Source organism: Oppia nitens, unplaced genomic scaffold, assembly GCF_028296485.1.
Source record: "Oppia nitens isolate AA-2021 unplaced genomic scaffold, nextdenovo-longstitch-racon4-pilon3 scaffold15_pilon_pilon_pilon, whole genome shotgun sequence".
NCBI classification, from domain to species: Eukaryota; Metazoa; Arthropoda; class Arachnida; order Sarcoptiformes; family Oppiidae; genus Oppia; species Oppia nitens.
Window position 1 is genome coordinate 1351836 of NW_026533194.1, and position 16694 is coordinate 1368529.

At 18.6% G+C, this 16694-nt stretch overlaps 1 protein-coding gene across 1 annotated transcript; it reads left to right on the forward strand.

The window, feature by feature from the left end:
- The first annotated feature begins 10464 nt into the window (after positions 1-10464).
- Positions 10465-16484, forward strand: LOC128964975 (prolactin-releasing peptide receptor-like). The gene is made up of 3 exons (XM_054311631.1): positions 10465-11000; positions 14098-14672; positions 15849-16484. The coding sequence occupies exons 1-3, from the start codon at positions 10478-10480 to the stop codon at positions 16482-16484; spliced, it is 1734 nt and encodes a 577-aa protein (XP_054167606.1). The 5' UTR covers positions 10465-10477.
- Positions 16485-16694: the final 210 nt, after the last annotated feature.

Below are 16694 nucleotides of genomic sequence, written 5' to 3' on the forward strand. Positions count from 1 at the left end.
TAAACTAATATTATGCCAATTGACTGAATATTTTATAATATTATTTATTTGTTTGTTTGTTTGCAATAAATGCAATCAATTTTCTGTGTATATATCAAATGTTTTCATATAATTTAATTAAAATATATATATATATATATATATATATATATATATAGGTATAGATATATACGTTTATATAATATAAAATCAAAATCAATTTAATTTTGTTTTTGAATGATTGTTTTTATTATTTATTTATACACAATAGTATAATACAGTATTAAACAATACAAACTTATCAAATATATTTGAGATTTTTTGTTGCGGTTATTGTTGAATATATTACAATAAAATAAAAAAAACTTTTATTTTGTGTATATTATTATTATTTTGTTATCTATTATTTTTGTGTTGTCTAAAAATCTAAACATATTAAATTAAAACTGTTTTTTTTGTTGTTGAATAAAATTGATTGTAGTGGAAATTTTTTTTTAAATTTAATAATATTAATAATAAATTTTATTGCATAACTTTAATTTAATATTTAAATTATTATATATACAGTATATTTATAATCTAATTGATTGGAAAATTAAATATTTAACTACTTTATATAATATAAAACTACGGTAATCATTTTTTAATTGAATTATATATTTATAATACAATTATTATACAGTTTCAAAAAAAAAATTACGATATTTTTATCAATTGATTTATAACTCTAGTTAATCAAAATTGTTAACTATAGTTAACTACATGACTCTTATACATTTAAAAAAAATAAATTACTAAATTTTTTATTGCTGTATAAAAAAATACACTAAAATTTTTTATCTCTACTCTACTTAAAAATGATTTGATAACAAACATCAAAAATAAGAGATACTAATATTGATTTAATGATTAGACAAACTTTGAGTGTTATATATGAAAGTGATTGGACAGTGATTTTTGTTGTTGTTGTTTGTATTGATTTTTTTTATTGTTGCAAAAAAATAAGCTAATAGTATAGTGTAAAAGTGTAAGACTGGGATCAATACGTTATGTTATTTATTTTTTTTTGATAATACACTTATGGGTGTCAAATGCCTGTCCTCTCAACAACAAAAAAAATAAATAGATATACTGTTACTATACTTATAGTCTCATTTGACAATAGTATTGTAGCATTTTGTTAGTTAATTATTATTATTATTAGTTTAGTTAATATAAATTATAATTATATAACAATGAAAACTACAATATAATTAAAAAAATAATAATAATAAACATAAGTAAATTTTTTTTATATGAATTTTATTTTATATGATACACACAATTTATAATAATATTATTTAAATATTGATATATATATATATATATATATATATATATATATATATTAATATACTAATAATTTATTGAAACAACAAAAATAAATTATTTATATAGATTTGAATCATGAAAAATAGATTAATAAAAATAAAATTTAGGGATTAATTTGAGAAAATTACTAAACAACAAAACAAAAAAAAAGTTTTATCATTTTTGTTTATAACAACAAAAGTTTTGTAAACTACTAAAAATTCAATGGACAACAAATCAAAATCAAACTCAAAATTTATTATTTGTTTGTTTGTGTTTTTCCTGATTTTTATTTATTTATTGGGAACCAGTATTTTGTTAAATGACATACCAGTGCAGTATAGTCTCTAAACACTTATTTCTCTCTATGAAAGAGAGAGAGAGAGAGAGAGAGAGAGAGAGAGAGAGAGAGAGAATATTCCGGTCTCTCTCTCTCTCTCTCTCTCTCTCTCTCTTTCTGTATAAATAATGAATGAATTGATTTGATAACTAAAAAGTAAATTCCTAATAGAGATTTGCAGTCAAAATGTCAAAAAAAATTGTCGGTAAATGAAAGAAAAACAATAAATTATAACAACAAAAATAAATAAATAAATAACTGTAAATGCAATACTAAAATACTGTACTATACTGTTATGTGTATTGCTATTTGACATATTGGGTTTAAATAATTTATTATAATAATAATAATACTGTAATGGTGTGATCATTAACTTTACTTTAACATTACTTTTACATTGTATCTACTGTACAGTACTACCCAATGATTGTTGTATAGATTTAAAAAAAAAAAATTTATCTAAACTGTCCACTGGGTATCCAAATCTAAGTGTCCAAAGTTTATAATATATATATATATATATATTAATATTTATACTAATATACTGTATATAAAATATTATATACAATATTGATGTTAAAAGTATTTTATCATGTTATTACTGTAATAATAATAATAATAATAATACTAATTGTTATTATTATTATATTGGGAATAGTCTCAGCAATCTCTCTCTCTCTCTTTATGTTTTAGTTAGTTAGTTGCCGACACATCCCTGTCCTCAACGATTAATACAAACAATTCATACATAAATACATAGAGAGAGAGAGAGAGAGAGAGAGAGAGAGAGAGAGAGAGAGATCCCATTTCTAGTTACTGTCTATTGTCTGTCTAATTGTTTGTTGTTTTTCATTATATTGATATACACTAAACTACACTAAACAACAAACAATAATAATAAAAAAAAACAAAAATCTAAGCCAATTGTCATCACATGAGAAAAAACTAATTAATTATTTGCAAAAAAAACAAATTGTTTTTTTGTATGTATATTGAGATTCTAAATAATAGTATTGAAAATTTATTTGTAATGTTTTTTTTTATAATTTGTATAACTTTTCTATAACATTTGTAAATGTAAATTGTGCAAATTTTTTTTTGGTATTTTTAATTTAATTATGTCATACAACAAAATGTATATTAATGTGTGTGTCATGTATTTAAATGCTGTCAACTAATAGATGAAAATAAATGTTAAAAATAAAACATAAAGAAACAAAAAAAAAACAAAAAAATAAAATACAGTAAAAACACATTTCAAGCATTAATAAAAATGACTAATTAATTAAGTTGCAAAAAAAAATTGTTACATTACTTAGAATTTATTGATTAAATATTTTAGTGTGAATTTTTTTTAGTAAATTAATTTAGTTTATATTATAATTAATTTATATTAAATAATTTACTAAACGTGTCTTATTTATAATAATTATGTATTAAATAAATATACTATAATTATTAGCAAATTGTAACATAAGTTGCGTTAAAACATGTACTATACTTGTATTTGCTATACATTAGATAAATATCTTATTTTATATTTTATGTGTTATATGTTTGAATAATTAGCATTTTAATATTATATACTGTATTATAAATTAATAATATACTGCATAATATAAGATAATCTTATTATCAATTATTTATGATACTATATTTAATTAAATTATTTTTTATAAATCAATAGAATAATTACCTATAGATTTAGACGATATGTTAAATTAAATTTAAAATTTATTAACAAAAACAATTCAAACTAATAATTTTCAAAACAAAATTATTTTCTAGTTTTTTAACTTATTATTTCAATTAAAATTAAACATTATATTTTTAAATCTTTTAAATTTGTTTTAGTATAGTGTAATAAAATTAAATAAATAAAATCAGCATCATCACGATCATCATTTATTTACTTTAATCATTTATCAAAGATAATTAATTTTTTATATTAATGTATTTATATTAAATATCACTATTAATCAAGTTATAATTTAGCTATAATTTATCAAAAACACTTAAAACATTTGCTGTATTAGTATTAATTATTATAATTATAATTAATGTATTTTCAATAATAAACTATTAAATTTTATTTTACTTTATCAATTTTATACTAATATACTAAATATAACCAACAATGATTACTATTTTCAATATTGTAAAATATATATTTAAAAAAAATAGATTATTTATAGTGTATTTGTTTTTTTCCATAAAAATCTAATATTGTTTACAGATTTTATTTCATCTTTTATTTTATTGTTTTTTGTATTTCATATTATTAGTGCAATTCCCAGAAAAAATATATATCATTATATCTAATAACTTGTATTGTATTGACTTATTGTATCTATATATGAGATACAATATATATATATAAAAATGTTTATCATTATAAATTTATACGGAGAAAAAAATAAATATAAAGTATATAAATTTAAATTTACAGATTATATATGTATATATATAATAGTAGACAATATTGTGTTTTATATTACTACTCATTTATTGGTAAAAATAGGTTATTTTCTGTCACTATTTTTCAACAACAAAAAAAACGTAATAAAAAAAGTCTATATAATATATATACTGTATGTATATATACACACACAATATATTGATATAATATAATCTTTCAAATTTATATAATATATCTATTTTTCTTAATAATAGAGTATTCAATATTATATTTTATCAATTTGTTTGTACGATATGTATGGATAAATCTCTCTCTCTCTCTCTCTCTCTCTCTCTCTCTCTCTCTCTCTCTCTCTCTCTCTCTCACTCTCACTCTCTCTCTCTCTCTCTCTCTTTCAATTTAATATCTATACTTAAAATAAAATTTCTCAATATTTTTAAAAAATATATATATTTATCTTTTTCAATAACATATTGAAAATTTTAATAATAATAATAATATAAAATAAGATATTCTTATCAGGGTATATTATCACATTGATGACTATTGTGATTTAATATTAATAACAATAATAAATAATTTAATTAATAAAATATTGATAAATTAATATTAATACATAGACGTGAAAATTGTTGTTAAGTTTTTTTTTAACTTACATTTAGATATTTTAATCGTATTTATTAAATATATATATATATATAAAATATTACACTCAATAAATCAATAAACATTTATTAATAAAAAATATTATTGTTTTATTATTTTGATGAAAAATTTTATTTTTTTTGAAAATTAATGTTGCAAAAAATATTTGTATTATTGATATTATTTTTAAAATAAAAATAATATTCAATACTAGTGCAGTTAGTGATGTGTAAATTGAAAATTTCTATCGAAATTCTATATTGAAATTTTACTTTATTATTATAATATGAGATCTCCTATTCTATTAATATTGTAATTATATGTTTTGTAAAAATTTTATTTAGTATTTTTAATTCATAATTCAATTTAATTGTTAATTTAAATAATAATAATAATAATATTTTTATTGAATAATTATAATATATTGTAAACAGATAACAAATATTTGGATAACAAAATTAACATTTTTAAGAAACTTTCTAGAAATTTCTTTTAATTTTTTTATGCCAACACTTAATGCAGTGAATAATATAATATCTTTTTTTTAAAAAATAATTATTATGTGTTAAATTGAGAAAAAAATAAATAAATAAAAACAATTATATGCTATAAAAAATAAACAATTTTTATTTGTATTATTTCTACTAGTTTAGAAAAAATTATTCAATAAAAAATTTATTAAAAAATAATAATAAAAAATAAATAATCGTTTAAAAAAATATTAAAAACTAAAGATTGCTTTTTGATTATATAAAATTGTTTTTTTAAAACTATTATATAAAAAATAAAATTGTCGCATTAGTACAGTATATAATATTAAATTATTATTAAATTTTTCTAAACTTATTATGAGATTAGGAAAAAATACTGTAAAAATATATATTTTTCAATAGAAAAAATACATTTTAACAATAATTGCAAAATATTTCACTAATATTGTAATAATAAAAAATAAATAAAATTTTGTAATTATTTTCAACAAATAACATTTTTTATTATTATAAAAATTTAAAATTATTAATAGAAATAAACTATATTTTTATTTTCTTATATAAAATAAATGTTTGCAATTTATATGAGTTGCTCAATAATGGGATAAAATTATAAAACTGTATTTTTTTAATATTTCAATAGTTAGTTAAAAAACAAAATTTATAAATTATTCATTTTTTAATAAAATTTAAATATAAAAAATAGTTAAGTATTTTATCTAATATAAACACTATATTTTATTTAAGGGGAGAATAATAATTGTATTACGATATTAATACATTAAAAAATAATAATTTCAATAATACAATATATAGTTTTAAAAAATGTAAAATTAAGATATCAAGTATTAACAATAATAATAATACCTGCAATAATAAGTTAAAATTAATTATTTATAACAATATTATCTTACAAAAAAAATTATTTATTTATAATACAATGATTTATCTATTAATATATACTGTATATGTCTATGTACTGGTATATGACTAACATTTATTATTATTATATATTATAAAAATAATATTGTATAAAAACTTATTTATATACTGTATATATAAAATACTGAAAATATTTTTTATATATTAATATTTTATCAACTTTTTTTTTGTTATTGTTTTGTTAATATTTATATTAGATTACCTTATTGTTTTAGATAATATAATATTTATTAAATTTCTGTATTATCTATATATATATATAAAAAACTACTAAAATTTATTAGTAAACAAATAAATTATTAATCTATTAAAATAGTTATTGTCGTTGTATTTATTTATTTTTTTTATTATTATATTTTAATTTTTCTCTAAACCAAAGATAACAGATTTAATAGAAAGAAAGAGAGAGAGAGAGAGAGAGCTATAAAAACATAATACAGTATAATATAATAGTAAATATTGTTATCATATTTATTACACAATATAATTATTTTGCTTTAATAATAATAATAGTTTTTTTTGGTTATAATAACTTGTTATCCAATACAATATAACCTAAAAAAAGTAATTTTATGAAAATAATAATACCAATAAAAAAAGTTTTTTTTTTAATCAATAGATAAGCAACAATCTATAGAAATAATTGAATTAAATCCAATATATAGTCTATTATATATATATATCATATAAAGTGTACAACAATTTTCTTATATAAACTTTAATTCATTGATAAATAATTTTTATTATTATTAGTATTGTTTGCATTGAAATACACACAGAATATTCTGTATTAAACAATTCAATATATTATATATATATATTTAGAGAGAGAGAGAGAGAGAGATAGCATAGTATAGTATAATACTGTATATTCAATGTACTGTAAATATATTTTTATAGTGATTTAAACATTGATTTTTATTATCTTGTTTTTATCGTTGACTAAACCTCATGTAATATATTAAATAAAGTAAAAGAGATTTTCTAATATTATATTAATACCCGTTTTGTTTTGTTTGTTGCATATAATACCCATACCATTGAATAACACACACACAAACTTGAAAACTGACAATAAAAAAACTTTTTTTTTGTCTATTTTATATAACAATAACAATAAAATTTGTACCAAAAAAAAAATAGTGTAATACTTTTTTTCATTGTGTTTTTATTGAAAGATTGAGTGTGAATAATAAATCATAAAAAAATTTTGGTTTATATATATATTCAATAATTTTAATAATTTAAATTTTGTTTAAATATTTTGTAATATTTAATTTTAGAAAATACTCTTAATTTAATTTTTTTATATTAAGATTTTATATACTTTAGTGAACATATTATTATTATTACATATATTATTATTTGTCATAATTAAAAAAAATTATTTAATATTCAAAAATATACATTTATTTATTTATTAAAATTATACACAAATAAACAAAATACACAAACAATAAATTAAAATTAAATTAAATATTATAAATATTATTTTTAAATAATATTTTTTGCTAGTTTTTATTTTGGAAAATTACATAAAATTTGAACGATTTATTTAAATTGTTATATAAATTATATTGTTAATTATATATATATTGATATATATAATTATATAAATATTTTATTCAATAGTAGAATTAATATAGTATTAAAAAATAAAACAAAATATTTAATTTAAATTTATGTTTATGATCATTTATTTTAATAAACTATTTTATTTTATATTTAATATATTGTATTTATACATATAATGTATGTAAAAACATTATTTAGCGATGAGTTAGATATAGAAATATATATAGAAAATAGTGATTTATATTTTGTTTTACTAAACTATATAACTTTATTATTGATATTTATAGTTGTGAAAAAACAATAACAAAAATAAAAAAACAGTCATTTAATACAATGTTATGCCTATCATTACTATAGTTTGATTTTGTTTTATTTATTTATATAGTGTATAACATTTTTTGTGGATTCATCCAAACAGATATTAGTGATTTTGTCCATTATTTTAGTTATTTTTTATTTAGTAATACATTATAACTTTATTCATTAAAATAAAAGTTAATGATAGTAGAGAGAGAGAGAGAGAGAGAGAGAGAGAGAGAGAGAGAGAGAGAGAGAGAGAGAGAGAGAGAGAGAGATATTATGTATTTTATTTAATGATAATACATATGGGAATAATCTTTTATTTATTTTTTTTTTGTTTAGAAAACAAAATAAATCCAAATTTATTTCATTGTTATGTTTAGTTTTTTTAACCATTTTTTGAACCTCAGTTTAAATTTTGTAATTTAAAAAATCAAAATAAAATTTTAACTTAATTAATATGTTTTATTTTTAATTAAATAAAATTATTAAATAAATTACACAACAGTTTACATGCTATTATTTTTTATATACAATATTCTATACTAAATATTGTTAATAAAATTTTTAAAAATAAAAATAGCATTTAATTGATATGAATTTATATTCTGTTAAGTGTGTAATAACTTAAAAAATAAAACTTTAAAGATTAATGACAACAAAAAATTATGTAATTTATCAAAAATTATTATTTAATTTTATCAATATTTAATTGAAAAGATTTATCACTTGGAAAATCCATATTAAATACTATAAATCGTTAGTCATTGATATACAATATTCATATAATGTGTTATTAATAGATACAATAAATCGTTATAAAAATTTAATAGAAAAATAGATTACTTTTTATTAATTATTTATATAATTTATATTAGAATATATATATATTAAAAAAATTATTAAAAATTAATTAATTAATTAGATTAAATTTTCTACTTATAATATTAACATATAAATAGACTTATTCACTTAATCTACATGTATGTACTGTATTGTACTTATTATAGATATATGTAATACAATAAAATTATAGTTTTAATTTTAAAGATAAAAATCTACTTGATGATAAAAATGACATTGAAATTTAACTTTAAAAAGTTTTTTTTAAATATAAATATTAATTATTATGAATTTATTGCAATTATCTCCTTATATTACCTTATACAGTATAGAAAATATAAAAATAATTTTTAAAAAAATTATATAACAAATTGTTTATATTAATGTAAAATTAGTTTTGTGTATTTACTATAGAATTATGAAATAAATTAATATTTATATTAAATATAGTATATTATTATAGAATTTTGACTAATAAACTAATATTATTTAAATAATAATAAATTTAACAATATTTATACAATAAAGTTAGTTATGTGTGCAATATTACGTAATAATATGTCATTCAAATATTTCCCAATAGTTAATCTCAAAACTTATTATATATACCGTATATATACTGTATATATATATATATATATATATATATATATATAATGCAATCATAAATATTGTAAATGTAAGAAAAATGTTTAATCTGACTAAATTAAATATTAATATTAAAATATATTGTGACATATGTTTTTCAAAAACAAAAATATTATATATATAATAATAATAATAACATAAATAGTCTGAATGTCATGTCTGAAACAAATTTAAATTTTATACATAAATCATATAATAATATCACACAATATATATATATATATATATATATATATATAAATATATATACATTAGTTATAATTAACAACAAATCTGTGTGTATGTACGTGTTATTATTATTATTATTATTATTAAATTGTTTGTTATTTTAATCTATACAAGAGATAATGTCAATTATAAATTGCTTATAAAAATTAAAATAACATAATTTTCTCGTATGATTGTGTGATAAAAATCATTTGCAGTACAAAAATATTGTGTAAACTATTTTTATTTGTGTTTTTCTAAACCACTTATAATAGATTTTTTTTGCTRAGATTAACCTATAATTAATATCTCAATTAGTTAGATATATATATATATATAATATTTAAATATAAATTTTATCTATTATATTATAATTAATAATTTATAAATATAATAATGTTGTGATTTTTGTTGTTGTTGWTGTTATTAAAAAAATTACATTAAACAAAAAAATTTCTAAAACATACCAAAAATAAAATCAAATAATAATTCAAAAATAAATAACTATTATATATATATATATAATAAAATTACATAAATATTTCACAATATAAATATATTAWTAATAATAAAAATAATAATCTATACAATTATTGATGAATTTTATTATTAATTAATTAAATAATTTTTTCTATAATTATCATTGCAGTGACATAATAATAATTATAAACTGGAACAATTCATTCAAAYAAAATTAATTAATAAATTATCAGGATCAAATAACTAACTAACAACAATATGGAATCGACTACCCAGCACAGTCCACCAATGATTAGTACGTTAATGTCCAGGYTATCTACTGATAAGCTGACCATGCTACTCGATATGATACGCAAAACAAACCTATCGACAAACATATTTAATTTGACTGGCATACCCTATGACTATAATTTTACTATAACTGATCAGCCATCACTGTTAGGCGCAYCGGGAGGTAGTGCTAGTAGTGTAGGTGCTGGTGGTGGTGGTTCGGGAGGCGGACTAATGTACGAATATATCGATACAGTAGCGCTGAAAGTGTTTTTCTATGGCCTATATATATTGATATTTTTCTTGGGCATAGCCGGCAACGCACTGGTATGCTATGTAGTATTGCGTAACTCATCCATGCATACCGTTACCAATTGGTTTATAACTAATCTGGCACTATCGGATATATTTCTATGTGTATTTGCCGTACCGTTTACACCATTATATTTGCTCACTTATAAGGAATGGGTGTTTGGGACTGTCCTCTGTCATCTCGTACCATACGCTCAGGGTTTGTGTTAAATGATTTTTTTAAAACTATTAATAGTAATTATTTAGTAATTAATAATTAAATTTAGGAATAATTTGTTTGTTTGTTTATGTGTGTGCAAAATATATTGAATAATTTTTTAAAAAATAATTTTTTAGTAAATTAAATTAATTATTATAATTTGTATGCTAATGTTTATATTAATTGTTTTTTTTAGTTCAATAATGTAATATTATTTAAATTAAATATTAAGATAATATATATATATATATATGAAATGTTTCAAAAAGATTACTTTTTTTTATTTTGTTTATAATATATTTTAAGTAAACTTTATTTTTAGTAAAGTTAAGTTTATAGTTTACTATAATTTTTTTTAAAAAAAGTTAAGATAGTATACTTTATTTGCTTTTAATTTTTTTTTTAGTTTCCTATTTTCAAATGCAAACTTTGCAATATAAATTCAAATGTATGTTTATGTTAGATTTAATCTATATATATATGTACAGTACAGTACAGTACTATATAAACATTATATTATATGACAATAATGTTTACTTATAATGGCAAACATTTTATTTATATATATATTAATACTAGAATCTAGTTGAAAAAAATCTAAATAATTAAATATTTATTATGTTTAATGTACCATTTAATAACTTATTTTACTAATTTAAAAAAAAATTTTTTTATATACATTTTAATAGAAATTAATTTAATTTTTTTTATTCAATCAATAAATAATTTGAATMGTTTTCAAACCTAACTATAAATTTATTTCTACACTTAATATGTGTTTAAATTATTATATTTTACTATAATTTCATTTTAATTATATTTATTTACAGTATACTACCGTATATTTATACAGTAATACCGCTATATATATATTAAAAGTACATTTTTTTATGTTTAATGTTTTAGGCAAAAAAAAATCATTATTATTTTTATTTTATTTTGCATTATTAAATTATWTGTATTATTTTTTGTTGTTTACATAATAATTTTGTTGTTATTGTTTTTACAATGATTTATATTTATATAGATGTTAATCATTTTAGATAAAAATACTTATTTTAATAATTTGCTTAAATAATAACATTAATTTCTAATTATAATATTTTTAAAAAATAATTTTTATATTACATAATCTTTAGAGACATCTCAAACACATTGAGTGTAAATTATTATTTATATAAATTAATAATAATAATAATACTGTATTAAATATTTTGTAAATTAATAGAGATTAACATACAATACACAAGTAAATACACATAAATGTCATAAAATTATAAAAATATTAATATAAATTAAATACAAGTTATGTCTGTCTGGACACATATATTGTAATAATAATAATAATAATAATTATTATTATTATTATTATTATTATTATGACAAAAATTTAATTTTCAATTACTAATTTTATTTTAACATTTTATTATTATTATTAATCTTACTATACTATTGTATTGTATAATAAATCTGATTTTGTGTGTCATCRTTATATAAGTATTATTATTATTATTATCACTTTTATTTTGTTAACATATATATATATATATATACAGTATATATATATATATATATATATATATATATATATATATATATATATATATATATATATATATATATATATATATATATATTGAGATATTATTATTTTTCTACTAAAATTAAATGACTGACTGACTAGACATTAGTGTTGGCAAAAAAGAGAAATTTATAAAATAATAGAGAAATTTCTAGAAAGTTTCTAAAAGAAATTTCTATCTATGGGATCCCCATGTTAATTTTGTTTTCTCTATATTTGTTATCTTGTAACATTGTTTTTAAAAGTAATAATTAAATATTAGTATTAGTATTTAAATTACTAATTAAAGTAAAAAATATATTTATTTAATTATACTAAACTATACTATAATAAAAAGGTCAATAAAATTTTACAAAACTGATTATTATTAAATAATAATAATTATTTATATAGGGAGTATAATATATATATTATATGTACAGTATTATGTCTCATTAATATATTTATAGTATTATAATAGCTAAAGATATGGGGATCCCATAGTAGTAGTTAAATTTTTGAAATTTATTCCTGAGAAATTTTCTAAACAGTAATTTATTAGAAAATTTGCCCATCTCTACTAGACATACATTTACTTTTGTGAAAATCCTGTTGAAATTATTGATAGTAATTGAAAATTATTATAGTCATTGAACTAGACTTTTAGATATATATTTATTTAGTCTACTTTAATATTAGTTTAGTTTTAGTAGTAGAGAGAGAGAGAGAGAGAGAGAGAGAGAGAGAGAGAGAGAGAGAGAGAGAGAGTTGGCTAATGACCTAATGATTTGTCTGAAAACATAACTAAAATTAAGTCATTATTGCAAACCATAGGATAGATAGACAAAAATCCATTACTTAAACAATAAATACTTTTATTATTATTATTATTATTATTATATAATCTTAATTGTAAATAATGATTTTGTCTAATTAAATATAATWTATATATATAATATATAAGCAGTATATAATTATTTATTTATATATCAATCAAGACATATACATGTTAGCTAAATGATTAAATAAGTTTCCAAATGAATTAGTTAAATTTAATTAGACTAATAATTTCAATAAACATTAATAAATAAATAATTTATTAATGTTTTTTTAGTTGGAAAAAGAAATTATTTTATTTAATTTCTGTTAACTTAATGTTTTTATTATAAAATGTTATAAATATTTATTTTTAATTGTTTTGTAATTAACTAATACAGTATATAAATTTTATAATGGCTAACATAATTAATGTTTTTTATTTTAACTATTATTTTATAAATTAAAATACAAATTAATTAGTATATTATAAATATTTGATAATAATAATAATAGATTAATTAATAAATTATATTTTAGTATATTTAATACTAATTTTTACAATTTAAAAAAAWAAATAAAATAATTTTATTATTATTAATTGAATTTATAWAAAAAAATATTAGTTTTCAACAAAAATAAAAATTATTTATCTTTTATTTTCACAATTTTTTTTTGAACAAATAAAAATTGTGTTCAAAAAAAACAAATAATTTACAGGTGTTTCGGTATACATATCGGCGTTTACATTGATGTCAATAGCCATCGAYMGRTACTTTGTCATTATCTATCCGTTCAAAGCCCGTATGGAAATGCGTGTCTGTCTATCGATAATTGTGGCCATTTGGCTGTCGGCTTGTTTGCTAACATTACCGTACGGTATATTCATGGAGTTGGAGCACTTTGCTACCGATGTTGGTGTTGTTGGCGGCGGTGGTGGTGGTGGTGGTGGGGACGGTGGCGGCTATACTATGATGAACAACATCGATGATGATGACCACCTACCACCTGGACTGGTACCCTATTGTGAGGAACGTTGGCCTTACGATGAATCGCGTAAGGCGTTCGGCATCTCAACATCGGTACTACAGTTTATCATACCGTTTGTTATCATAACGTTTTGCTATGTACGGGTGTGCGGGAAACTTTGGGATCGGGCCCGAGCCCGACCCGGATCAGTATCGATGCGCCGGGAAGAGATCGAAAGGGAACGGACCCGCAAAACAAACGGTATGCTTATCTCGATGGTCGTCATATTTGTCATATCTTGGCTACCATTGAACAGCTATAATCTGGTAATCAGTTTTATTATTATTATTATTTTATTATTATTACAATAATTATTATGATAATAGTTTTAATTTTATTATTATTAGTATTGAATAAAGTGTTTAATATTATTGTGATATTCACATAATATTTTTATATTGTATAATACCGTATATATATTTATTATTTCCATAATAAAACAATATTATTATTTTATTTATATTATTATTATACAGTATATTGTTAGTTAAGCTATAACTATATGCTTGCGAAAAAATATAGATAATAATTTACAGATTATAATCAAACAACAATAATATAATAATAATAATAATTATTATTATTATAGAATTTTTCGTATTTTGTTGTACAATATTTTATTACTATTGTTATTATTATAACAATAATAAAATTAATATTAATATTGTTTATTATTATTATTATTATTCTGTATATAATTATAGTTAGAGATTCTATAATAACAATAATTGTGTCGAAAAATACCCTGAAATTAGTCACATTTCCCGAGAATTGTCACAATATTTATTGCACCCATAAATGACATCCATTTCCTCAAACTATTTATTATTTTCATCTGAATTATTATTATTATTATTATCATTGTTGTTATATATATATATATAAACTTTATATATAATTTTTCAAAAATACTATACATTAGATAATAGTTTTTATAAAAAGATTTTACATTTTTTACATCTAAACTAAAAAGACTGAAATTTTTAAAAAAATATACAAATTAATTATTAATATTTATATTTAAAAAAAAACTATTAGATGATTTATATAATATTATTTATAAATCGATAACAACCAAACAAACAAAATAATTGTCAATAAAATAACTAATTATCAATAAAAAATTTGATTTTTTTTCAAACATAAATTAAAACATTTTTTTATCAAAAAATCTATTGTAATTACCAGTTAATTAATTATTAACAAATAATTTTGTAAGGAAAAAAATTAAACATTAATTTTTTGGTATTTAAATTTAGTTTTTTGGTATTTAATATTTAGTATTTTTGGTATTTAAAATTTAGTTTTTTTTGTATTTAATATTTAGTTTTTTTTGTATTTAATATTTAATTTATTATTTTTTTTGGTATTTTATATTTAGTTTTTTTGGTATTTAATATTTAATTTATTATTTTTGTTTGTTTTTTTTTTGTTGATTATAGGTACACGACTTTTACATCCCAGCCTCCTATTGGCGCTATTCGCGTGCATTTTTTGTATTAGCCCACGCAGTGGCCATGTCCAGCACCTGCTATAACCCGTTTTTATATGCCTGGCTTAACGAAAATTTTCGCAAAGAATTCAAACAAGTGTTGCCCTGTTTTCGGGCTAACTGTTCGACAGTGGCGGCCATGGAAATGAGGCACCGGGTCATCAAACAGCAACAGCAACAACACTGTATGAATGGTGGTAGTGGTGGTGGTAATGGTCACCAATCGATAGGTATGACCATCAACACCAACAATACAATCCTGTTGTCGGATAAGCCACAAAACGACAACAATATATTGTCGGCAACAGCTATGTTGAGTACAACAACAACAACTGCCTTATCGTCGACAGCGGTGTCGACACCGATGACCAATAATAACAATAATAATAATAATAATGAGCTCAATAATGATGATGACGATGATAACTGTGCCACTACTGAGCCATTGTTGGGCTGTCTGACCTCATCGACAGCTACAATGAAAGCCAATAATACCGGTGCTTCGGATAACCATAAGGACCGCAGTCAGTCTATTGGCAATACAAATGATATTAGGCTTACAGTGATCGACAACAATAGGATTTAAATATATATATATATATGGATTAACAAAAAAATATATCAATATATATATACATATATATAATGTTAAATATATTTGTTGTTGAATTATCTATAGAAAAACAAAACTAATAATTATGTGTGAGATTATAGACTGTGTAACTAAAAAAAAATTCATAGATTGATAGATACATGTATTACATGTATAGATGTGATGTATTTTATAATAACATTT